General features: G+C 40.1%; 1 protein-coding gene across 1 annotated transcript in view; it reads left to right on the forward strand.

The window, feature by feature from the left end:
• The window catches only part of LOC124065158 (proprotein convertase subtilisin/kexin type 4-like), a 163,381-nt gene that overhangs the window by 95,289 nt on the left and 40,628 nt on the right, over positions 1-27,464 (forward strand). Inside the window, exons 10-13 of the mRNA XM_046400308.1 lie at positions 3,119-3,291; positions 4,205-4,426; positions 5,181-5,284; positions 15,489-15,602. Coding sequence (XP_046256264.1) covers positions 3,119-3,291; positions 4,205-4,426; positions 5,181-5,284; positions 15,489-15,602 — 613 coding nt within the window. The remainder of the gene's footprint in view (positions 1-3,118; positions 3,292-4,204; positions 4,427-5,180; positions 5,285-15,488; positions 15,603-27,464) is intronic.

Consider the following 27,464-nt stretch of genomic DNA (forward strand, 5'->3'; position numbering starts at 1 on the left):
GCCTCCCGCAGAACTGACAAAAAGAGAAAAAAAATGTTTGTGAGACAAGACCAGGAATCTCTTTCCACAGTTAACCTTGCTGAGTCTGTTCTGTCCTGACTCATAAACAGTCTGGAGTCTGGAGTACAGGAGATGAAGGGGCAAGACCCAGATGAAAGATGCATGTTGGACCAATGTGTGCTCTCTTACGATGAGGACTGACTGAGCTTTCCCTCTCATTGTGCTTCTGTTTGGGAAAATTACTTGAACTTCTCTGTGAATTTATATAGTCCTGTTAGATTTGATGTTGTTTTTAAAGTAGCTATGCACAAACCTTGGGTTTGACATCTGTCTGTTTTTTGGTTTTAGATGGATTACATACATAATTTATTGTTGTTTATTGTTTATTGCATTTAGAGTAATGTAATGAGCTGAGTTTTCAAAAGAAAAGAATGAACTCATATTTGACATAAAAATAAAAATTGGCCTAATGGGGGTTCCCACTGACCTTGTGGCCCACCAGACCTCTACAATGCAGCTGATATAAGACAGTCAGTAGAAGAGATACATATATCGTTTATTTAATATAATTGTGTAATATACCATTTTTGCGCATATGTGAACACAGTAAACAAGCTCAGACCCCTCTGAAATGAACCTAAGCAACACCATTTTGGGTAGTGGTCTTCAGTTTGCTTCAAGTCCACGGAGTGGTTCACTTAGCTTGTGCATTGTGAACAAAAAGAGCTCCAGGTTTCTTTTGCCTTCTTTTCACTGTATTTTAGCCCTTTAGACTTGCCCTATGTAGATCACATGACACTGCACTCAACAAACACTACAGAAACAATGCTGATGAAAAGATAGCAAGTGGAGGAGGAGGATGAGCTGTTGTATAAACTTCTATTTTGTTTTTCTTTCTGTCTGTGGGCTAATTTAACAACATACTACAGCAATATGGAAAAGGCAACTACAGCAGCTGCCACCGTGTTCCATAATCCAAAGCAGTAAAGGTCTGAGAGTTCCAGAGGAACTATAGTGTGAACAGAAAGAGGACTGAGCCCTTGTCAGAGCTGAAGGGTACCAGAAAGAGAACTGGGCCCTCTTTCAAATAAATGTGAAAGCATAAAGAACTAAGTCCCTTTTGGTTCACTTTTTGGTGCAGCATTAAGCTCTCCCTTCACTGGAAGTAAGGAACCCAACCTCTGAAAAACCCAAAAGACCCACACCACACCTATATTCAATAAACAGGGTGTCCCAATACTTTGGTTTACATGGTATATCTGTTGTGGATTAATCATTCCTGTATATTTGTATATAGTGAGACAGTAATGAAATTTTGTTGTGTTCAAGAGAGCAAAAGGATGATGATAATATGATTTATATCCACTGATGGATAATTTCACCCATGTGTTATGTGCCCACTGTATATTGAGATGTTATTTTGGCTACCGTTCTCAGCTTTGTTAGAGTGATGCTCTCCAGGCAGGAGAAAATACATAGCTCAGCTTTTTCTCACCGTTTCTGCTCTTCTGTCCACTGATGTCAAAATGTAACATTACATAGCAACCTGGGTCACAGTAATATTGCAAGTATTTCAAGCAGTATCACCACTCCAATGTATCATAGGTCCTCATAAAAACAACTCAGTGATAATTTGTAGGTTTTTCTAAGGAGAGCAGGCTTATTTATCATGTTGTATTATAAGCTTTATTTTTATGTTATCATCAGTGGTGCAATAAACAAATGTTCTATTACATTTTTTCAGAATTATTAATTAATTAAGAATTAATTATATTAATGTTGTGTATTGAACAACAACATTTTTGAAGTGTCTTTAATATATGCATTAAACTCCAAACACCAAAACCAGCACAGGTTATAAGTTTATGAGGGTGGATATTAGATGTTCTTAAAAGGATTTTTGGTGACTTAAAATCCAGCAAAAAAAAAAAAAAAAGCAAAAGCCCTTATGTTCAAGGCTGTGAGAGCTTGAAGAGCTTTTTTAAAATATTTTCAGCCATTTGCCGAGCTAAAACCAGTTATAACACAACACTATACCTCGTATTTACAAGGCCACCATCTTCCTCTGATGCCACCCTCAGGCTGGGAAGCTTACATGATGGCATGGTGTCTACTGCTTCATTCAAGGTTACAAGTTGTATGAGTGTTACATTGAATAATAGCATAAACATATGTGTCCAAGATGTGTGTTGATGTTTCAGAATGAATTTTCGATTTCGATTTCAGCTAATTGTGTCATGTAACACTATCAAATGGTAATGTTTACTCGGGAAGTGTTTGAATGTTAACATTAGCTGTTGTCTAGTGTGTGAGCCAGTGAGATATCAGATATGCAGTTTTACCTTGAAATACGGCCTGATGTTCCTGGATTTTCACTGTCCATTGTCTTTTCAGTTACTGATCAATCTGTAAGTAGTAAAATGACAACGATTTGGCAGCTTCCCGATGATTCTCGGACTTGCAATGCAGAACACAGCAGTATGATGTTATCCCTGCATTTAAGCTTCCCACACTCAGCGTGGCGTCAGAGGAAAATGACTGCTGTGATAAAATCATTGTGCAGTTTTATTATACAGCTACATTTTCATCTTAACAAACAGCAATGGAGCAAATGCACTGAAATATGAATACAGCAAGAGCAGACACGCAAGACAGACGGTGATGGAATTCATGCAGTGACGAAAATCAGATGTGGCAAAGAAGCAGACACAGACATTGAGGAAACAAGAAGAAATAGACAGAAAACAATAGACACAAATGATACACAGGAAACAAGGAAAATATAGAGAAGACTCCAGGAGCAGTTTCTGCTGTAGGCCACAGGCCAGCTATGTATGTGCTCATGATGTGTTTGTGATGCATTTGCACCCCAGGTATGGTGTCTTACCTCTATTATTCTATTGACTGTTTGTGGATGGAATATCACAGTGACTACATGTCACTACAGCAGAAGACATACTGCAACACAAGAGCTACAATGTGAAAATCCGAATTCTTTTCTCTACTTTTAATCAGCACCATGATACAAAATGCCTTTCAGATATATAAAGTTTCGATTTTGTTTTGTTTTTCCACAAGCCTTTCTCCGAACTCTGCGTGACCTTTTCGTTCTGTCCAGGTATATGCTTGTTGGACGGCTCTGTCACTGATGCCATGGAGGCCACAGCTCTGACCTTCAACATCCACTTCATCGACATCTACGTCTGCAGTTGGGGCCCGCGGGATGACGGTGCTGAGATGGATGGGCCGAATAGCCTGACAGAGCAAGCCCTTCGGCTAGGAACTCATAAGGCATGGCTTTCATCTCCGAGTTCGCACTGCTGTCTGTCGGATGGAAAGCAGACAGCCGTGCTGTCAGCGGAGCTGAGATTGGAAGGACAAAATGTCGAGTGTTGGGATTACGTAGACGGTTTTAAATGCATATTTATTTAGTTTACAAAATTACTATTTGCACTAAGTGTTTCAGATTAGAGAGGGATTTAGACATGTTGAAAACTGGTCCAAATAAAATGACTGTGTTTCTCGAGTTGTCTTTCTGTAAGTCAGGGTGCTCTTTCCAATTACATAAGCTTGTTTTGGTCATTTGGAGATAGACTTTAGTCCCATTGTGTTTATCATTCCAAGAAGCTCATTCCCTACTGGGAACAGGCCAGGGACTATAAAAGTCCCTTTACAGTTACCTACAAAATATAGCTAAAACAACTGCAGACCACTCAAGGTGGTTAGGGTTGCAGTAAATGCCTTGTAACTTTAGTTCATTTACATTCTTATTATTGTAATCTGTTCTTGTGAGTGTATATAAATATGAAACAGTTTACTCCCACGTGATGCTGAAATTAACAGATTTCAGCATAAAAGTTACCAACATTTTTCGTATTCACTTGGTACACTCGCTAGGACTATGCACAAAAGTCTTCATCATTGCCTTTTTATCATCATTAACCGTCTCTAGCAAAAAACAGTAACTGACACAATATGGTTGACTTTTTTTAAATTATCTTTGAATTTTTCCCTATAAAGACTTTTTCCTCCACAAAGGAATCCTCCTTGTGAGCCCTTTATTTGATCCTTGTGTAAATACAGTATGATATTTTTTTTTATACGTGATATTTGAAGTGCTCTGCTGACCGCTAGATGGAAACATTCTTTATGAAATCCACTTTTCACTTCTTTCACTTTGACGTGTCTCTGTTTGTGTTGTCAGGGCCGAGGTGGGAAGGGCAGCATCTTTGTGTGGGCGGCAGGTAATGGTGGGATGCAGCGTGACCATTGCGGTGCAGATGGTTACGTTAACTCCATCTACAACATTGCCATCGGCGCTGTCTCTCACACAGGGAAGCCCGCCTACTTTGGCGAGCCCTGCCCCGGTGTGATGGCCGTCACCCTGACAGGGGCCGACGTGGGAGGCTCTCTACCTCTGGTTACTGTGCGTGTACCTCCTAATACATCTAACAACAGTGTTTATCGTTAATGAGGTCATGTGTGTGAGTGCTTCTGTGTGCGTGTGTGTGTGTGTGTTTGTGTGCCAGCAGCCCTGCTCTTTGGCTCCTGTGAGCTGTGAGAAGCCTGTTAAAGAGCAGCCACTGGTGTGATATTTATAGAGGCCTGCCAAATGACCTAGGTGACTGCTGGGCACACACACACACACACACACACACACATACACACAGAAGCAAACGAGTGTTAATTGGAGGTAAAGCGTGGCTGTAGTGGCTGAGAAAGGGAGAGGAAGAAGCCGAGGTGTTGATGGCAGAGGTAGCAGTGAAAAGCCGAGAAGTAATGCACTGCCAGCTCCAGGCTTACAGAAACAGAACAGACAATTTTATCAGTGAGATATCACCTTTGTCTGCTGGGATGCCTGCCCTTTTCCACCTTACATTAGGAGTTGGTCAGACTAGACACAAGTTAATTTTCTAGTTATCATCACTGTATCAGCTGTATGTATGTAACTGTGTTGACGTGCTCTAACGACAGAAAAACCGACACAGCTACTGTTACAGTGGCTGCTACGGTGTGGGAGCTCTGACTGCTGGCCCAAGTTGCTGCAAAGCTTCATTCTTTTCCAGAAAGATGTGTAGCTAAATACAACAGCTCATATGCACACATGTCCTCATTCCATTTTCTGATATGACATCTGCGCAGCTGTATCTTATAACATATTTGGAATGTTGTCCCTCCAGGTCACAGTGACCACCATTGGTGATGGCTGTGTCACACACTTTCCAGGAACATCCAGTGCTGCTCCGATTGCTGCAGGGATTCTGGCTCTTGTCTTAGAAGTAAAGTGAGTGTCTGTCTGCCCGGCCATACCGCACACTAGTAATGCTACAACAACAAATGCTATACCTTGTTGATTCTTGTAGACAATGTGTCGATCAAGCGCGTCAACAGTGTGTATGCCTCCTATGTGAGGGGCATCAGTCCTCAGCTCTGTGGTTTTTACTTTGATTTTTGGTGATTGATTGGCTCAGTTTTCAGCTAGTGGTGCTTTCAGTGTCATATTTTAGACCACATTGCCGTATCTGTCATGTGCTTTACTTTATAGAAGAGTTTTTGCTAATTTCACACATATCCATTCTTAACACATTGTCTTCTCTTCAGAAGGCAGCTCTGTTAGAGTAATTTTCCCATCAACCCTGTTCTGCATTCAGTAGAAACCAGAAAATCTGAAGGGTTCAGCTCTTTGTTCTGGTAGCACATTGACTCCTCCTGTTTTGTGCAGTAAAGCAGTCTCCCTGTGTGATACAGATCTAACTTGGTGGCACACAACCTGAAAGGTTTATTCAGCTGACACCAGGCCTCCATCTCATGATCATCAGGCATGCTAGCAGTGTGACTCAGTCAGTCCAGGACTTTGGTCCAGATTGTGATATCTCTACTACAATTTGAAGGACTGTCCTAAAATCTGGTACAGACAGGTTGCCAATTTTCAAACTTTTCTTTTTTTTTTCAAGATTCAAGGTTTTTGTTCATTGTACCGAATATGGCAAAACAAATGATGTCCCGGCAGCCTCAGATGTACTTTGTGTTAAGTGCTAATTTGCTTGTTTTCTAAACACTCAACTAAGATGGTGATCATGGTAAACAATATACCTGCTAAACATCAGAGCGTTAACATTGTCTTTGTGTGCATGCTGACTTTCATGTTTGAATTAAAGCAGCACAGTACTCTTTGGCCTGTTTCATTAGCCTTTCACACCACTGCATTTTTGCAGCTGTGGTCTAAAAAACTTGAAAACAGTCTCCATTTTTGTGTCATAAAGCAGTTGATTTCCCTGCTGTACAGTAAATCATTCCAACAGACTTATTATGTTTATCATAATCAATTATCAATCAATTGTTTTGTGTATAAAATATCAGAAAATATTAAAAAAATCCCATCAGTCTTCAAATAGATTGTAGAAAGAGCCAGTGGTTTGTCATTTTGCTTTGTAAATGCCTGAAACAGTTACTCAATTATCAAATGACTGAAGATTAATTTTCTGTCCATTTACAAATCATTTCAGCACTAAGACACTGAAAGAATTTTTCTACATTAAAATTCTGCACCTCACACCTTGGAGCCATACCTCATTTCTCCTCCCAGTTTCCCTTCTCTCTGTTAGTTTTTTTGGTTCCTCCTTTGATGTAGATCATCTACTGCTCCTCTGTCTGAATCTGCAAATATATCTCCTTGCTCTTTTTCTTCTCTCCCTCCTTTGTCTCATCTGCCTCTTCCTACCATTTCCCAAGCCCCCTTTTTCTTCATCCCTCTTAACTCGCCAGCTGTCGGTGTGGCCTCGGGCCTGGTGTTTTGTGGTGATATCAGCAGCGTCTACGCCTCCTTCATGTTATGGATGGTACTAGAGGCCGAGCTTTACTGCTCCAGCTGTCATGCCGCAGCGTCTCAGTCTCAGTCTCAGTCGCTTGGCTGTAAAATGGAGCGCGGGTCCCCTGGGCGAGGCGACTCCCAGGACATTACTGTTAAAGGCTTTGTCGTGACCCGCTGCTACAGACTAAACTATATATCACCTCTCTGGCTCAGATCAGCAGCATTCAGCTCACGTCTTTATGGAGTTGGGTTCTCTCTCTCTCTCTGCCTGTGTATTGTTCTGGCTCTCTCTCTCTTTCTCTGTTTCTCACACTTGCTCATTCTGTGTCTCACTCTTTCTCCCCGCATTTCACACAGTCACACTCATATATTCTGCCATTCTCTCTCACACACCTTTTTTTTTCTCTGATCCCCATTCATCAGAAACAACCTGTCTCATCTATAGCATCCACAAGCACCTAAGTATTTTGTCTATAAAGACACGTGTCTTTGTATTTTTGTGCTGCTGAAATGTTTTTAGAATTGTAATTTTGTCAAATTCTGTGCAACCATCTTAGACCATCTCAAATAGAACAGGTTAAAGCATCAGTTCCAACCTACCTACATCCCAAGGGAACACCTTTTCAGGCCTCAAAAATCCTTCAGATCCCACAGTCAAAGAACAAAAAAATCGCTCTTTGCTAGCACCACTCATAGCAAAGTTCATTATTGCCTCATTTCAGGGGGCACCAACCACTGTGTTGCATAGATAACCACTTTTGTTTTCATGAATTCTTTGCGTTGACCTTGATATCTTATTTTTATCCATGCTAGCCCTGTGACTGTAGGAACGATAATGTCAGTCTCCTATTCTGTTGGTCCAGACTGAAGTATCTCTGTAACCACTGGATGACTTGCCCTGAAAGCCAGTGGTACCCAGAGAATGAATCTGAATGTATTAATGATTCTATTTCCTATAGCTTCACTGCCACGATTCTTTATTTAGTAGGTAAAATATCTCATTGGCACAACATTTGGTACCAACATTCATAGTTGCCAGATAATGAATCCCCTGAATCTCCGTCTGTTACAAGCATTTGGTCAAATTTTTAATTTTGGTTTTTTGTTTGTTTGTTTTTGTAGACTTGCTGTATTTACATACATACATGCACATACCTGCAGTTTTATTAATACATATAATCTGTTTATTTAACTTGTCATTTGTGGTTATTTATTGCACCTTTAATCCCTCTAATAATCACTCTATTATCTCCACAAATGAGTCAACATTTCTGATACAGTGTGATGTTAAGGTTTCCTGTTGGGAATATCTGGTATTGGAACATACAGAGTTGATATAAAATAGTAAAGAAATGTAGGTGTTTTGGCTACCCCCACAGTGTCAGGGCGTCACTGTCTATCTGTCTCTCTGACACTATGTTGGCCTGTCTGTCTCTATCCATCCGTCTTGACGCCTGTCCAGCAAACCATCAAGGTAAATCAATTCTCCTCTCGTCCTGTTTGTCAGTCTTTCTGTCTGTAAGTGTTTGTTTGTTCACTTTATCACTGCCTCAGCCTCCCTGTCACTTTATCTCTCTTTCGTTCTTCCGGTCTATCCATTTGCTCAGAAGCAGCTGAACATTTGGATTTACACCTGATGTCCATTTTCCTGTCCATCATTTCCTGCTTCTACTGAGTGTATTTGGGCTGTCTGGAAAGATGGATTGTCTCCACCTTAACCCCGGTCACCCTGTTCTGTGAATGTTGCACTATTTTGGGCAAGTCCTTTTATTCAGCTGCAGTAATCGTAGTTAACCTGTTGGTCAATTTTGTTATTTAGTGACAGGAGAGGTCATCCACTCTGTCTGTAGGGCTCCATGCTAACTCCATGTAGAGTGATAATGGGCCACTTCCATTAATCCCAAGTGTGGAACATATAAATAAACATCCATTAAGACCTTGGCAAATGAGTTCACACAATGTTCACAAAGTTCACTTATCAATTCCATCACTGCCAGATCAATCTGTCAGTATTTCACAGCATACCACAGTTTTCAACTCTCTAATTCTGCTCTAAGCCAGTCAAATGTATTGTAAATGAAACTGCCTTTTTCTTCAGTGTCATCACGTTTATTATAAGGTAACTGTAATTTTTATTATATCTACAGTATATGACAATTTCCGCTTGGGACTTGAAACAGTGTAAAAGTCATGTAATATACATGCATCTGCACATAAAATATTGTGCAATAACTTCTGTTCTTCTACTTTCTCTTTCTGCCTGTGTCTCTTAAAAGAATAGGAGAAAAAAATAATGTTTAGAACGTTCTCTGTGGGAAGTTAATAACTAATTACCCAGTGATCTCAGTGGGGAGAGCACATGGAAAAGTGAATTTACAGACTCTAATTGGACACACAGCCTCACCCTTAGTGAGGGGGGTCTCCTGTACTAATGTTTTACATTTGAAATGCATTGAAGGTCACTAGAGTGTATGACCCCTCACACAATAACAACATACAACATTTTTTGTTTTTATCTTTCTACATTAGCCAATCTGGCCCATGTGTTATTTTACATTCAACTGTTAATTATTTAAAACATTTTCTGCTGTGTCATACTTCTTCATACCTCATTCAAATCGTCTTAAAAATACAGATATACATAAATACAAATATACATACATTACAAATATAGATCAGCTTAAACCAGTTTACCAGGGCTTACTTGGTAGTCTGGTAAAAGGTATTAGCTAATTCAACACAGTACTATAAACCAGTGTGCAGTTCCCTCCTAAAAGTCAGAAGACTCAAAAAACAAGTTGTATGGCAGAATAAAAAATAATATTGCTGTACTTGCACAAGGATTTATAAAAGCACACCTACAAATGGCACCAAAGTACAGTTTGCTCTCGCAAGGAGTTATTAACTTGTGTGTTCTGAGCACACAGTTCTGAACCAGTCTCATGCATACACACACAAATTTAGACACACTTGCACACACACATAAATACAGACATACGAATCCAACTTGTCTGTGGTTTTAGAATTACACATACACACACACACACATGTACTCATTAACCACAGAAATGAGGGCTACGGCAGTGGAGTGTATTTAAAGGAGATTGCAGCCATGCAGTTATTGGACTTGGCCTAATTGATAAACCCATTAGTAACACTTGTTCAGATAACATGGGAGGAATCTCAGTCTGCTCACAGTCACTCCAAATGGGTTCACTTAGGCTTAGAGTGCAGCACATTAAGACAAGATTACAGAGTGATGTGGAGCATCTTACCAGTCCACGCCTTGCTACTATGAGATTAATAGAGACGAAGTAAGGAAAGAGACACAGAGAACATTGGACTGTAGTACTCCACAGGATAGGGACACTGTAATTGTGTGTAGTTGTGTAGCAGTTGGTGTTATGTGTGTTATGAGTGTTTGTATGTTTTTTGTACGTGTGCGCACCCCAGTGCTTTTCTACAGTTATGACACAGTGGATGATTGAACTTGTGTCAATATATGTATATGCATTTGTTTGTGTGTGTGTGTGTGTGTGTGTGTGTCTGCTTTTATTTCAGCTTTGTGTGTTTCTGTGTTTCTCTGAAGATCTAGATGTGAAGTGTCCAAGCAGAAGATGTGCAAGCTGGAATGAGACAGTGAGGTTTAAACTGTTGCTTGCCTTGTACCAACACATTAGACTGTTCTGACTAACAAGCTTAACTGTCAGTGATATCTCTTTCAGGTTCTGTTAAAATATAAAGACAACTATAAGAAAATTGGACATGCTTAGATTCAGTAAAGTGAGTATTAGGGTCAATATAAATGCATCAATCTTTTCTGACTGCAAATATGTCCATAATACATCACGAGGCGAAGAGGATGATGATGGCTCATACTCATAAATTGGACCTTTTCAAGGCAAAAGAATGACAAATATTTAGAGATGCACCAACACAACTTCGTCTCCCATGATACTGACTATGATTCAGTCTGTTATGTTTTTTAACCATGACTGCAATCAGTCCCTAAACTTGACCAAATGTTTGTTGTTGTAACCATGACATCAAAGATCCCCTAACTTTAATGCAGTAGTAATTTTGGCTCAAGCTTTCCCCAATCCTAACCTTAACCCAGACTATATTACACCAGCATTACTCTGAACTATAGCCATAATACTGTCACATCAAAAAGCAGAGTTTTTTTTCAACAGTGATTTTTAAAGGTTTCGGGGGGCACTGACAAACAATGTCATCCTGCCAGTGTGGGCATCAGATCAGAAAACACTTCTGTGTGTTGTTCTATATACAGAACAACACACTTGTTGGATCTCTACCACTATTATATGTGACAAATAAACTAGATTGATTGATATTCCATAAATGTGTGATCACACACACAGCCTTACAGAATGACTGGATGATGTCTGATTTGCAAAAGGCAATTACCAGAAAACTGATTGATCCTATGTTACATTTATTCATCTTTCTTACTTCTTAGAGCATTTGCAAACATGTAGTACATTGTGTTAGAAAGAATTATGTGGCTTGTGCTCCCTACAGAATTTCATTTCATTTACCAGAGAAAAATGTTGAGTGTGATGCTTCTAAATGATAGGGAGCTGACAGTGTTTTCCTCTGGGTCCTGATCTCTCTCTCGTTCTTTACCCCTTCATCTTTCTGTCCCCTCGATTGCCCATCTTTCGTGCTCTCTCCCCTGGGCTGGACACTTTGTCCTTGTGCTCCTCATCTCCTCCTCCTCCTCCTCCTCCCTGCTTGGGCCCAGTGTGAGTGATAAATTATTCGTGGGCATGCTCTGAGGGCCCAGGGCTGCTCATTCCTGCACACAGAGGACTAGCATTGATCTGGCCTGTGGTTCAACTTAATTGGAAACCCAGTTACACCATCTACAGACACACTCTGACACACACAAACACAGCGCACACACACAGAGATGCACGAGCACGTACTTCCAGACATTCCATCTACTGTAAAGCAGCATTAATACAGACATAGGCACCACTGTGTAAGAATACATGGGTGTATAGGTGCATGCATATTACAAATGTCAACATAATTACACAACTCACACATACATACAGAGACACCTGCAATCCCCATATGTATTCATGCACTAAAGTGAATTAATGTCTGCCTAAATATCAGCCATAATGCGTATATGTGTTTATGTGCATATACAAACTACACCTTTCTTTCGACAGCTACTACCACTGCTACTACTACACACACACCCACGCACACACACTTTATAGTCACTAAGTCTGCATTCTAAACAGCACTAAAGAGGAGTAACAGTCCACAGTGGAGCAATATGGAGGCCCAGGGTTATCGATTGGACCGAGACACTGACTATCATACAGCTAATAGATTACATCAGACACATTGGAGCAGCTCAGTCAATGAGGCCTGATCCTATTAACTGGGGATTTGTAAACAGTTGTGTGCTCACTGTGACGGCTGCTGTGCTGCTTTGTGAACCTTGGCAGTAAGAGTCTGGAGGAGGCTCATATATTGCAGCACTCTGCCCCAGTGTCCTGTGAGCTGCATCCAACTCCTGTTCATGTACACACTGGACAAACACTGTTTTAAAATTGTCTTTGTAATCTGTTCCTCCCTTTTGTGTTATTTTTTGTATTTCTTCTTCATAAATAGTAACATTTCAACAACGACAATGGATTAACAATCAATGTACTCGCAGAGGCAGCTGTAAATCACTGCAAATCTTTCACCTTGAATTTTTGTCTTATGAATTCAATTGCTTATAGCAAACCATCTTGACATTGCTGAACTTTGAGAAATCAGGCGATTTTCAAACAGACATTAAGACATTTCAACTTGTCATTGTAGAAAAACTTTAACTCATCAAGTGTGACAGTGAGCCAGTATGCACAATACCAGGAGCCTTAAACTAAAACAAAATGAAATGTAATTTAGCTCAAATGCTTTTCCCGATGTGGCAAGCCAAAATGTCTTCCATGGAAATGGCCTATAGGAAACTGAAACAGAAAAAAAATAAAAAGAAACTGTCATATTAGCTGCTGTAATGCAGCAGTAACTGCTCCACAATAGAGGAGTGGATTAAAGTCAGTTAGACTTGACTTGATGGTAGAAATCCATATCTCAAAGAAACTCTGTTAACGTCCTGTATTCTCTGGTTAACATCTGAGCTATATTCTATTGCTAGCTAGCATGTTCCTGAATAACTAGGATGTTACAGTTAGCTCCTCAAATACAGTGCAGCACTTTGCCAGCATTTGCACATGTTGACGTTGCTGGCTGTGTTTCATCATATTAGTATTTTCATGCACAACAACTCCACAGAAACGCTCTTCATCATTTTGTTTTAGCGTAATGTATCTCAGCTTGGAGATATTTTTGTACTTAAATGTCTTTCGTTTTGAAGTCTACTTTGAACATAAGGACAGAATTTATATTGGTTTAGTACCACAGGATTTGTTTTCTAAAAATACTTTCAAAAATGGTTTACATTACATTACTTAATAGCTAAACAGAAATAGCAACTAACTCTAACTCTGGTTTATCATGTTCTACTTGAGCTGCATACCAAATTCCATAAATTCAGTGCGTCTGTGCTTTTTTTTTCTGTGTTTGCCAAACTATAACCAACAGGAGGAGAAACACATGGTGTAGCATTGATTGAAAGAGGTGGTACGGAGGAAATAAATCCCACCGCTATCTGAGAGAAACCTCACAAGCTCAGTTCATCTTAAGTCCATTACAGCATAAGCAATACTTCTGTTTAACCAGCACTATGGTTGGTGCTGGTTGGTTGTGGGGTTTTCAGATTCATTTTGTGGCCTAAACCTATTCACATGTCCCTTCAGGGGCTGTGCAGCAAAGAGGAGTGAAAACATTAAGAGAGAGAGAGAGAGAGAGAGAGAGAGAGAGTGGTAAACCGGGTTCTCAGCCAACAGTGTGTTTTTAAGAGCAAAATGACTTTTCCAAAATAAATAGATCTGTGTCGTGGACTGCTAGGAGGGAGAAAAGCCCTCGGTTCAATAATTAATTCCCGAGTCGAGGGTTTTGGAGAGCCGCTGATTGGGCTGATTCTTTTTTTTTTATTCTGTTATGATACAAAGGAGGCCGTTTGAAGTAATTTGTCCCAGAGAGAGCGGCTTGGAATACCATACATGCTTTGATTTAGCAAAGCAAATTTAATTTTGTTTGCTTTATGCAAACCAGCCGGGGCCGCGGGGGTTTCTCTGATTCCACCAGAGGGGTGATGGTGGTGGTGGTGCTGATGATGGAGGTGGGGGAGTGCACACAACAGAATCACACTGCTGCCGCTAATATATGATACAGAACGCACACTCACACACACACAAACACATGCAGTGAGCAGCAATAGTTCAAAAGTACAAAGCCTATTCTCCCCCTACCCACACACACACACACTCCAATCCCTTTGAAATCAAAGCTTAAAATAATTGTTTGTGCGTAGTGTTTTGTTTCATTCTATCCGTCTATTATTAGTGTTACTGGTATTATTCCTATCATGTTGTTTTAGCTGCTTGCTCTCGCTGCTTGCTGGGGTTTTGTTTTATGCTGCTAATGAAAGCCTCTCTCCTTGCTTTTGTTCTGCTTCGTTTTTTCCAATACGTGAATGGAATACATCTGTTTATATCTGCGTCTGATATTTCCTGAGATGTCTGACACTTAGTAATGGAGAGGCTACTTGTGACTTATTTTTTTTTCCTACACATCTTTGTGCTTTTGACGTTTTCCATACTGTAAAACCGTGATGATATACCTTAACGCGGCTTAATCGATATGCATGATGCATTGCAGTTATATCATTAACGGTGAGGAAAAAGAAGTCTAACTGTGTTACATACCTTTAATTACCTTCACTCCTCCGTACTCTGTTCCTCTGTACTGCAGAGGAACAGAGTACAGATGTTAAGCAAACAGTGGAGGCATTCCTTCTCTGAAAGAGAAAAGGCTGTTCAGAATGGGTGGCCAAGCGGTTTTCTCATACTCCATTCACCTCAATTTCTTAGGGAACAATAATGAGTGGATAAAGCAGAAAAACCCAATTTCCTTTATGCTTTTTATATCCTGAAAAAGCCCTCGTTGACGACCCTTTGGTCTTTTGTTATAGAAAACTGAGCTAATATCCTCCAGCTCTTGCCGCAGTTTAAAGGTCTTAATTGGATTCCATTAGTATATTGCTTGACATGACACTTGAATGCGCTCTATTAGAATTCCCCTGCCTGGGATTAAAAAAGAAGACTTTTTCTACATTCGACTCTCGAGGCTCTTTTGTTAAAGTCTCAAATATTCTTTGTTGGATTCACAGTTTTTAGTGACACCGTTATTAAAACCGTAAGCTTGGCTTAAACAGGTGCTTTTATGTCTGGAGGACCTGTTGTAAAATGTATGGCAGTGTCTCATCGCTGCGGTTTATGTCTCAATAAACCTTAGCATTAATACAGTGTAAGCATTACATGTTTGCCTGATACAGTGTGCTGTAAGCCCCATAAAACTTTGAGCCTCTTTCAGTGCAAGAGTCCATGTTGCGCTCCCTACAGGTTTTTTTTTTCAGAGTATCACACAGAGTTGAAGTGTTTCCTCTGTGGTTTCAGTCGGTGTAGAACACGGGCCGAAGGAAGGATGCGTTTGATGATATTCTGTTTCATGTCTTTTGCTCCCCCAGCCCTAAGCTGACGTGGAGGGATGTTCAGCATCTGATTGCCAAGACGGCAAAGATCCCTGACCCCAAGGAGCCTGGATGGAACATCAATGCTGCAGGATACCATGTTCACCATAGGTATTGTAATACATCCATGCAAACATTCAGCGGTGTACAACACAAACACTGGCATCATACATTTAACCCTTGAGTCCTGATAACATTCTACCACGTTTTATGAGGCTTACATGTAAACTGTATTGGTTGGTTGTGTCATTTAGGGAAATACACTTATCCTGTTTATTTTCTTGAGTTGACATTTCACTTCAACTTCTATATGGTAAATATAAGGTTGTATCCAGGTGTTATCTAAGCTTATGTTAGCATAATTAATTTTTTAATTATTAAAATTAATTTAATTAAAATTAATTTTATTTACTTTATTAATCCCAAGCTGGGAAATTACTTCCCCGCATTTAACCCATCACTGATTGAAACACACCCAGATGCAAAATGCAGTGAAACACACAGGAGCAGTGGGTTGTCATGTCAGGCTCCCGGGGAGCAAATTGGGGGCACATCAGCTGGCTAATGGAGAGGGGGAGCATTATTAATGACTCCACCACACTCAAATTTTTTCCTGCTAGTCTTGGGAGGTAATCGAACCAGCGACCCTCTGGTCACAACCTGCTTCTCCAACCCATAGGCCACGGCTGCCCACAAGGGCTGGAAGCAAGCACCTCTAAAACTTCCTCAGTGACATGTAATATCTTGTTTGTTTAAAGTGTAAAATGCTCTGGTTACATGGGTATTCATGTACCTGAATATTTCTTGGCCAAGAGGAGTTCTTGGCCTGAGGTCTTTAGTGGTTGTCTGGCAACTTCATGCTGACATCTAGAGTTCAAAAAGTTAGTGCTCCCACCAGGAAGTGGTCCAGACAACCACTGGAAGACCATTTGTCAGACCAGCTGTTTGCCAGTTTATTGATAGGCTAAACAATCCTGTTGACTGGCTGTCTGCAGGAAAGTGAATAAGCATATTTCCCAAAACGTCATTTCTTTAAAGGAATAGATCTTTTCACAAGCACAAGCCTCTTGTCCATGAATGGATGCACATTCCCTTCCACATGGTGATATGGTGTAGTTTGGTGGAGAGAAAATAGTTCCTACATGAAACTCTTCAGATCTGTGGATTATCTTGACTAAGTAGGACATGATTTTTGGCAAGAGAAATTGCTGTTGAGTTTTTCAGTTTTATTTTTTGGTACTTTGTGCAGCACAGATAGTTCCATTATATAAGAGAGAAGGCAGACATCTCTACAGCTGATATCTCCAAAACTCTGCAACTCGCACCAAAACAATGTAGATGGATGAGTAGATCTACACGTGAATACGTTTTTGTGGTGAACTGACCCTTGAAGGCATTTAAGAGGTTGTAGAGGGTGATTGGGCTATTGTCGCTGGTATTAATTAAACATTTGTAAATAAGTTCTAGTGTTGCGGTTTGTTGTTACATTTTACCAATTTTCACCTTTGTGATTTATTGGCTATAAGGCTTCACTTATAGGATGACTTATTGTTTTGTGATGAGCTATCATATTCAACGGCTCAGAATTATGATAAATGCACTTTGTAATTTACTTTTATTAGGTGGACCTAAATTCAACATGTACATAATTCATCATCACTACTGAATACACTCGTCACATCAGTTCCTTCATCTCAAGGAGAGGTTGTTATTCTAGAGGAGCAAACATATAGCACAGTTTTTGGTCTGGGATTGAATGCTTTAACTGGACCTCATTCAGAACACTGGATACTCTGATGCTACTTTGTGATAATAATGAAAATGGTTGTGTTGTATGGTCCATTCTGTAGGTGCAGGCATCAAATAACTGTCTATGTAACATGTCATAGACTTCCTAAAGGTATTTGTACATGTGGGAGACATACATGGGGAGCCAGTGTTCGTAGTTATTATATGTATGATTACAATAATTATCTCTATGTGGTCTGCAGCTGAATGTCAGCTGAATGAAATAGTGTAAAATTCATTTATGTCTTCGTAAACCACCTGAGGTGTCCTGAAGGTTTCTTAACCGCACGTTTGGAGCCACAGTAAAACAGTGCTGTTTAACTGTTTGTTTAAAATACTATTTTGAACTCAAGTCAACTGCAAGTAACACCTTTAAGTATCAAACCGAAGAGATGAGGCGTTTGTTGCGGATTTACTCAACTAAACTGTCAGCGATGAATCCAAAGGCAGCATCATCTTCCACTTGTTCACTACTGTACATGCCACCAGCACACACACCACTTTAATGTGACACACACACTCTCTCTCTCTCGCTCCTCATATAAAGCCCTTCAACCACAAAAAGCAGCTGTTTTACGACAGTTGAGACAGGTGATCTTGTCCAGAGAGGAGTGTCATTGTAATCCTCTAATGTTATTATCACACCCACAGCGTGTCTGAGTGTCCGTACCTGCTCTGATTTATATAGACAGCGGCTGGAGGAAATGGAGCTTCTCCTTCTGACTGTATGAAGCCTGAACCTGGGAGGGAGGGAGAGGGAGGGAGAGAGAGGGAGCCTTGTGCTCCTCCAGACATCGTATAAATGCTTTTACAATGCTTTTACAATGTCAGTCGGGCGATGACATATCGGTAATCAGTCATAGCGCTTGTGATGTTTTTTCCCCTGCTCTCTGTCTCACTCACCTTAAGATTTCCTCTCTTCATCATGACTCTAGCTCCATGTCCTCACCTCTCTTTGTAGTTTATTTCTCTTTCCTCTCCCCGTGTCTTTCCTTTTTTTGCTATTATTCCCTCTCGCTGCCTTCCCATTTCTCTCCTCCATCCTCTCTTTCACAGCATGCCGTGTCATAAAATAGATTGTAATTACTGTGTTGCTGTGAGAAGAATGGATTAATTAAAATATAATGATGCCGATCACACCAGCGGGCGTATGTTGAAATCTGTCCATTTAGGGGCTGTGGCAGAGGACTTGTAATGCCCAGATCATACTGCAGGCTAATTATGAAGAATAGTTTATTGCATGGGCAAGGACGGATGGACTAGACAGTACAGTGAGCACAGGGTCACTTACCATCAATGAGGTTGTTACAATACATTAAAGATTAGATATGATATCTGTAATGAGAGGATCCATGTTAGAGAAAATTGAAGATAAAGCTGGATGTGTATGGGTCATAGCAGGAAGTTGTAATTACAGAGGGAATAGGGTTTTTTTAGCTTTTTTTTTTTGTTCTGTTGTATGTACTGTACATTTTTCTACAAATTTTATACAAATTGCCAGTTGACTGATTTAATCACTTTATACAAGTACTTTTAAGTGTGCTTCTTAGAAAAGTCCTTGGCAAACAGAACTGTTTTTTTAATCATTTTGTTTGTTTAGAAACAAAATGATAAGTAAAATAAATAAAATTTGCAGTAAATCAGCAGTGACAACCAGCAATGCAAAATAGACAAAAAACAAAAACAAAAACAAAAAAAAAACAAACAAACACATAAAAACATGCCACAGTGCTGATAACTGTTTAGGCGCAGGACAATAGGACCACTAAACTGAGTAGAAAACTTGAACCTTCGCTGTAAAGCGCTGTTGTTGGTGAAATAGCTCCACGATCTGCAACTTAAGAAAACACATGGAAATACAAATGAAAAAACAAATGAAGTAGACATCTCGACTTCAACAACACATAGTGTAGGTTGCAATTAGAAATACAATGCTGCAAATAAATAAAACATGAACCCAATTAAGAAACTCCTTCACCTATTAGACAATATATGCACGGCATAAACACGGCAAATAAAAACAAAAACCAATAAAACATTACTGCAAGTCACAGAGAACAAGTAGAATTTTCTGTTGGAGTCTGACTGATTATTGTGCCAGTAACTAGTTCAAGTGCATCACCAGTGTTTCAATGCTTTTGATTTTAAAATCTGTTACTTCTTCTTTGAATAATTACGTAGTCTGTCTTTAAATAAGTAAAATCAGTATAACCTCTGTAAAAGTTTCACAGGGAGCATGTTCAGATTGAGGACAGATGGTTGCAGTGAAAGAAGCAGTTGCATGGTTTTGTAAAAACTGAAAGAGAAATAGCTGCCTTGTAGATGTTGGGTGACTTGGCATTGATGTGTGTGTGTGCTTGGGGATTTGGTGGGTTGCTGGGTGGGTGGAAGGGCTCGCCCGCATCCCAGCAGAGTTCCCATCTGTTTGACCTCCATATAGACTGGGAGCTTTTGAAACTCTTATGCTGGATAGCACCACCCACCCCCACCCACCCACCCCTCTCACCCTCAGCTCCCGCCGTCATGACGACAATAAACATGTCAGCCGCCACACGCCAGAGCAATCTGCAATCAGATTTACTGTGCATGAAATATGGTGGTGCATTTATTGGTCCAAAGACTTGTCAGTCATAATTTATAGGCTGTTGCCAGGCCGGCTGTGATGTCAGCGAGCTCCCAGCACCCTCAGGAGAATCAGAAGTGGGAGTGTGAAGGAGATAGGGGTGAGGGGTGGTAGCTGGGTGGGGGTTTAGAGATATAAGAGGACAAAAAATTTGTGTTTGTGAGAGAGGGGAGAGAGCAAACTGCAATGAGGGAGGGAGAAAAGGTGATGGAAATGGGTGAAAAGCAGAAAAAATAACACGCATCCATCCTGTTCCTCTCTGTGGGGAGTTTATCAGGTTGAGGGAGTGAAAGTGTCAGGTTTTTTTCCTGAGTCTGTACAAATGGATCTCTCCTCTCCTCTCCTCTCCTTTCCTCTCCTCACCTCTCCTCTCCTCTCCTCTCCTCTCCTCTCCTCTCCTCTCCTCTCCTCTCCTCTCCTCTCCTCTCCTCCTTTGGCATTGCTTGCTATCCTTTGAACACTGACACTGACTGATCACATGTAAGATTGGGGGAGGGGGGGGGATTATATCTGCGATTCGCATCTCCACTTGAAGCCTTTCTGACCCAGAAATAGCGAGTGGAGGGCCTGGCATCAGCGGCTTGCATTGGAGGGATGACGTATGGAGACGTATGAAGAAGAAGAAGGAGAATGTCCAAACAGACTTACACGTTATTTAATCTCTTCTGATAGCATAGGTGAAACTACAGTAATTATCCTGTGGGAGATTTAGAAAGAAAATAACAGCGGCGGTGTAGATCAAAGAACCGCTGCCCTGTCTGCAAAGACAAAGTGAATATCAAGGAGAATGTGTGAATAGTAAAACTGTATCTTTAAAGAAAAAACTAGTATGGCATTAAAAAATTAGATAAGATTCAATCCCTCTTTTGAAAAATGATACTCTGTTCACAGAGAACCATTAGAATGTTTACATTTGCAGCATTTTGTTCCATATCAAAATAATTAATTGCCTCCGTCTTCAAATTAAAAGTACATTACAACACAATTAAGGATGCAAATGAGTCTGAGCCTGTCGCAAGCAGCCAGAAAAAGTGAAACAGTGACTGTATTGATGTATGATCGTTGGCGTACTTTTTTGTGTATTAGGTGTGCCGCAATGGATCATTGTGTGTGTGTGTGTGTATGTGTGTGTGTGCGTGTGTGCGTGTGTGTGAGTGTTTATTAGAATACAAAAAAGAAAATGTGTCTTGCAGCCTTTATGGAAGAGGAAGAGTCAGTGTTGAAATTACATCAGCATAAGGAAATAAATCAGAGCTGCGCAGTAATAAACAACAGAGTAATTAGGTCACTCTTCCCTCAGTAAGTGATCGACCAGAGGAAGAGATACTATGTTATTCCTATTGTGTTAAAGGCTTCTGTCAGTGGTTAAAAAAAAAAAAAAAAAAATCACCCAACATAAACACAACACACACTTTTAAACACACATATTTCTCCTCCTCCTTTTCAGGGGCTCTGACCTCCAACGAGCCTCTTCCGTGAAAGATGTCTACATCGCACTGGAAACCCAGGACAGTAAAACATAATTTTGTCATAACCTTCCCTCTTTGGAGGGAAAACAGATATAAAAGTATATAGCCTGTGGTTTACTGCAAGTCCCCCTCACCCATCCTGGCAGCAGCACGCAGGGCTGATGGATGCCGGGCGTCGGCCGACTTTTAATTGCTCGTAAATTTTTGATCCAGGGAAAACGCCACATTCTCCTTGTCCCCCGGCGACATGGGTGACGGAGCCGCTCAGGAGGGAATAAAAGAGACTCAGTGAGGATGGGAGGACTACACAGAGACACACTAACACACTTAAAAAGATACAGCCACATATCAGCAGGTGCTCCATAGCACAGGATATATAGGATATGGGATATGGGGGACTTTTATCAAGTATCAGTGCGGTCCTATCAGTATGATCCACATTGATGTGGTTAATGCTCCTCTATGAGAAGGTCTACATCACCAAAGTACCACCTTTTATAAAGTTGTATCTTATTTTAGATATATAAACCATATATAAACCACCAAATGCCATCCCTTTTTGACAACAAGTATCAAACATAACCCAGTCCAAATTACATTTGATTTATATTGAGCATATCAGTAAAATGTTAATGTAGTAGTGTCCAGTGTGTAGGGTTTATCATAATCATATCATAACAATGGCATGTATATTTGCATCTCTAGGTCTTCTGGTTTGCCTTTTTGAATGACCAATACAGACTACTGCCACCTTCTGGTGTGGAGCATTATTTCCTCTTATGCAGTCACAGATCGCACGTGCTAGTTGGTCACTGGCTGTAGTATTGTGTTCTTTTTACCAGTAGAAGATGAGATAAGGAGTGTACATTTGATTGTAACCTGTAGCCACAATGCTAGATGCTACTAAATCCTACAGAGTGCACATTTAAATGACAGCATATTTCATTTTTTACAGTTTCGCCGTAGCAACCAAAACATTGCATATCCTGGTCTGTAGTGTCAGATTCTTGCACTGTGTATGTTAAGCATTCGCCACCACCATATATCTGTCCAATATCTGTGCAGTACAAGGTCATAGCACTTTGTTTTCTCTGGAAAAAGCTCCCTTTGGCCATAACCCTGGCATTAACTGGCTGGCAAGTTCGTAATTATTTGAGCCTTTTTGTAAATTTGACAAACATTATCCACTGAATTATTTTTTTGTTTCATTTGGTCTCAGCACAATGCATTTAGTCTTTGCAAACAGAAATATGTTTGTTTGCATTCAGAGTGGTAAACGGAGGTCCAATCACAAGTGGACACTCAAGAACAATTTTTTATCAGATGTGAAGAGACATACATACATATTCTTGCAACTGGATCACCCAAGGCTCTTGTTAATGCCAGGTACAAACAGCACCATAGTTGACCTATTATATTTCTGTAAAGAGCATATACTAAGAATTAAGTATCAGAAAGTTATTCATAGCTCCTTTTAAACAAGGTGCATTATCAAAATTGCTCCTGTAAAAACTCACTGTGCAAACTGTTCGTCTCAAACACAAAATGTGGCAGCATGAAGTAGAGAACCTCTATCTTAAAGGAAACATTTACACAATGATGAACTTAGGTGCAGTAACCTGCATTTGCATATGCAGCTCTGTTTCTCTTCTTTCACTGTGTAGCAGTCCTTTAAGTGCCTGTACAGCATTGACAGTAATGGACAAGAGATTGAAAAATGAGATTTAAAAACCGTCTCTGCAGACTTGTGACTGTTGCCAAGCCCAACAGATGCTCATCTGATCAATTTCTTACCCCGTTTGTCTTCCTCCCAAGATGAAAGTAAGAGGAGATAAATATAGGTTTATCTCACCATTTGCTTGTTCGTTGCAGTAAGGTCCGACATCCTTGCCAGGGATTTTGATTATTTCTCTCTACTGTGTCAGATTCGGTCTGTACTCAGACCTATGTTGCTGTTTTCTCCCTTTTTCTGTCTTCTTTTCTCTCTCTGATTTTCCCCTGATTTTTTTCTCTCCTCCTTCCCCTGCTGTTTGTGTTGCTGCAGTCTCATTTGGTGGTTTTCGGCTCACCAGGTTTGGCCTGTTGTGATCTTTTCCCTTCGTACATCGATCCTGTCTCCATTTCCACCTATGGTGGCCACATCAAGACATACACGTATCATCCACAGGTCACAGTCCAGGCCAAAAGTCGGAGGGTGCTGTCCAGCTCACCTCTGTGTGGATGTGTGCTAGTGGGAACAATTATGGTGATGGGGATGTTATCTTTTTTTTCTTTCATAACTCACAGCCAGGACTACACATATACTGACTGGTGACATAAAAACCTTGTTTTTAAAATGTGTAATTTGTGTAATCAAATATAAATACATTGCTGGGATGTGAACAGACAATGTGGTCTAAATGGATACAAATTTTTGAACATGATTTAATTTATTTTATTTATTATATATATATTTTATTATTAATTTATTTATTTGTTTTGTTTTTTTTGTTTGTTTTTTTTTTTGTTTTTTTTTGCTACATGCTAAAAATAAGTAAATATTCCAAGTTGCCGACCAGTCTAGGGTGTACCCTGCCTCTCGCCCGTACTCAGCTGGGATAGGCTCCAGCTCCCCCGTGACCCTGACGGATAAGCGGTATAGAAGATGGATGGATAGTTCCAAGTTGGATCTTATTTAGAAATTTTGTGAGTTTCAGTCAAGTTTTCATCAGTTTCAGCATCAACATGATTCCTTATGTAGTGCATGAGAAAGCTTTATTGATGTTCCACAGGTGTTACTTTTATATCGTGATTCAAACCATCGTCCTGCTGCTTGCACAGTCTCATTTTTAATAGATGCTAAAGACCAGCTTTGAAATCAGTTACACAGTAGAACACTGTGGAACAGCTCCACAGATTTTAGTTAAACATTATACGTAATCATTTGATTAATTTTGGTATATGGTTCAGAGATTGTTATTATGTGTATTTTGTTAGCAGTTAAACTTCTGTTGCTCTTGTATGAGGAGTATACATGAAAGTAAACATCAATTTAACCCAGAAAATGAAGCAGTCTGGACTATTTCCAACTTGGGTTGGGAAACTTGGGATAGACACAACCTGTAATGACAGCACAGATAGCCATAATGAATGACAAGACAAAGCAAAGAGCACCACCTATAAAACCAATCTTAAAACGGTGAAAAGTAAAGACATTTTAGCAATAGCAAAAGGGGTAATACAAAATTAAAAACAAAATGCTGTGAATACTTGTTTTACCACAGCACAGTTCTACTTTTAGCATGATGATAATCCAGCCATCCAGATTCCTTGATGTCATTCTCACATTGTTTTTCAAGCTATCTGACTAACCATTATAGAGTCACTCTGCAGGCTGACCGACACACAGACCCAGAGCTCTCTTCTGGCGGCACGAAGGGAAAGAGACGGGTGAGCCTGATCAACCCCAGTAGTGTCAACCCAATTACTCATTCTCTTAAAGGGCTATTAAAACATAATTGCCCAGCGATTTACATCCAAGTTAACGTGGCCTCGAGATAATTTATTATTTTCCATAAGCCCTTTCTTTTGTGTGCCGACTGAAAGAGTGCGGGGGGAGAGCGCGAAGGAGACTGTAATTTCCTGAGTCATGAAGAAAGGCATGTTGGCAGCCCAGTGTAATTGTTTAAACCCCACTCTCAGACACCTTCCAGTCACCCCCTTTTAATCCTCGTTATCGCTCTCATTAGCCCAGGGTCAGGGGTCAGCCAGCTCCCCCTAGAAACACAAACACAGCTCTGGGAAGAGGAAGGGATGGATGGTGGACTGGATGAGTGGAATGAAGGGTTGGGGTTGAGATGGAGACAGAGATTTCCACTCCAGCACTGGCTATCCTGTTTCTGCTTTATTCACCTTTTTATTTGTGGAAAAGAGTAACTCATATTGTTTTAAGCTAATAAACCTTTATTACTTAAATTTACTACACATTTTAAGTAGTATGAAACTGAGTTCCTGAGTTATGGTGGAATATTTTAGCCTCAGTAATGAAATACAGTTTGAGAAGCAAGCCAAAATTTTCTAACGGGATTTATGAATGTAGTAAGTAAATTAGATCAAGAGAGGTTATCTAAAGGGGTCAATCACGTGGTTGTGTAGTCTGCTAGTTAAGACACACAACACAGAATCACGTGATCCTCTTCGCTGTCTCCATGTTCTCTGTCTGTCTCTCCCATGTCAATCCAGGCTAAAATGCCAACTTTTGAATCAAGCTGGTAAACACATGTATGTAAGAGTCCAAGCCCACAAATTGCATTAATTCCTGATCATTAGGGACCTTGAAGGACATGATACTGCTTATCTCATGATCACTTCACAAAAAGAAAAAAGAAGACTGTCGACATTGCCAAGTTTTGTTTTGTTTTTTGCAATCAAAAAGTTTTTCACAGGCCCAAGAGGTTCCTGTATAATGAAAGTCATTCGTTTGTAATCATTGTAAATCACCTCACCAAATAGCCACAACCACGCCACAACATGGGTCTCTGTGCTCTTTTAAGTGGACTAACCTGTCCCCCAACCAGCCACATGACATAGGATGATAGCACCTTTACATTGATGCTATCTACCGACAATTTTTGGCAAATTTGAAATATTTTCAAAACTATTCACGTGTCGTCTTCTCAATTCATGATGCCTGCAGATGAATTTGCATCCAATTGCACTCAACTGCTTTCTTCCCATAGCTTTTTATGCAGTTGAGCTACCTGTGAAATGTGCCTTGTGCCTGTACACTAACATTTCTTCACTGAACTGCTGTGAACCCAAGAGAATAAATGCACAATGTAAAAAAACGTAACAAATTCAAGTCACAAGATCATCAATCAAAATCAGAACAGGAGGTGCACCTTTTATATGTGGAAGTTTTTGGCTGCAGTTTCTCTCTCTCTCTCTCGGCCTGGTCCTGCTCTCTTTCTCTGATCTGTCTGCAGGAATCACACCCTTGTTTTCCCCCCAGTGTCCCTCTCTAATTGAAGCTAATAAAGATTAATTAAAGTCATTAAGGGCTTTTCTTAAATGAGCCCTGGCTACTAAATGCATTAGTATGCTCTCTTTCTCTCTCTCCTTTAAACTATATGTCTCTCTTTCTCTCTTTTTACTTTGCATGCACAGGACCCTGCTGGGGTCCGTGGGGGCCAGGTGTTTTTCAGGGTCACATCAATGAACAGTACTCCTGGATGTTATTGCAGCTGACATTTAACCGCTACATCTGGGGCCAATACCTGTATGTTTGCATTCATTCAGCCAGTAGGTAATATATGTGCTGACATTCAGTATGTTTCAAGTAATAATCAGCAACACTTTTAAAGAGAAAGAGTCTTTTGGATGCATATTCAATTCATGCGAGCTTTAACATTTGCACTTCTGAATTACCAGGGTTAGGTAGGACTTTGCCAAGGAAAAATTCTCTCACACATAGGAACTGATGTTTTTTTTTCTCATGTTTGACGTGCCAATGCAAGAGAAAACGAGGAACATGACAGTTTATAATTGCAATCTGAGCCATTTTTAATTCCAAACAATTACAAGGTCTTACTCTAAGAGATAGTTTGTCATTTTCAGAATAGAAAAGCCTCTGTTACTGCATTAATAGCATAATGACACAACGCTAAATTCATCTATTAAAGATCAGATTTTTTTAGCTGTAGATGGGAATGTCTGTCAGTCAATCCAGAGTAAATTATTGTAAAGAACTACTGGATGGATTGCAGTAAAATTATATTCAGATATTAATGGTGCCCATGGGATGAATCCTACTCATGGTGGTGATCCCTGACCTTTTTTCTACAGTAGCACATAGTGGTTCAAAATAAAATGTCTGGCCAACAATCCTTTAGTTAACAATGCAAGGTATCTATCTATCTGTCTATGAAGCAATGAAGTCTACACTTAAAATATGTGCCGATGAGTGTGGTGGCTTGAAAATTATACATGTTTTTGGGTTTGCTGTCACCACGTTACAAATCACCCATCAACCTCATAGCCACTGAGAATCCAGGATCAGAAAAGTTGGGGTTGAAGCGTCACGGCACTATCCAACTATTGTACCACTAGAGCACT

This window comes from Scatophagus argus, chromosome 9, assembly GCF_020382885.2.
Source record: "Scatophagus argus isolate fScaArg1 chromosome 9, fScaArg1.pri, whole genome shotgun sequence".
In the NCBI taxonomy this organism is placed as follows: Eukaryota; Metazoa; Chordata; class Actinopteri; family Scatophagidae; genus Scatophagus; species Scatophagus argus.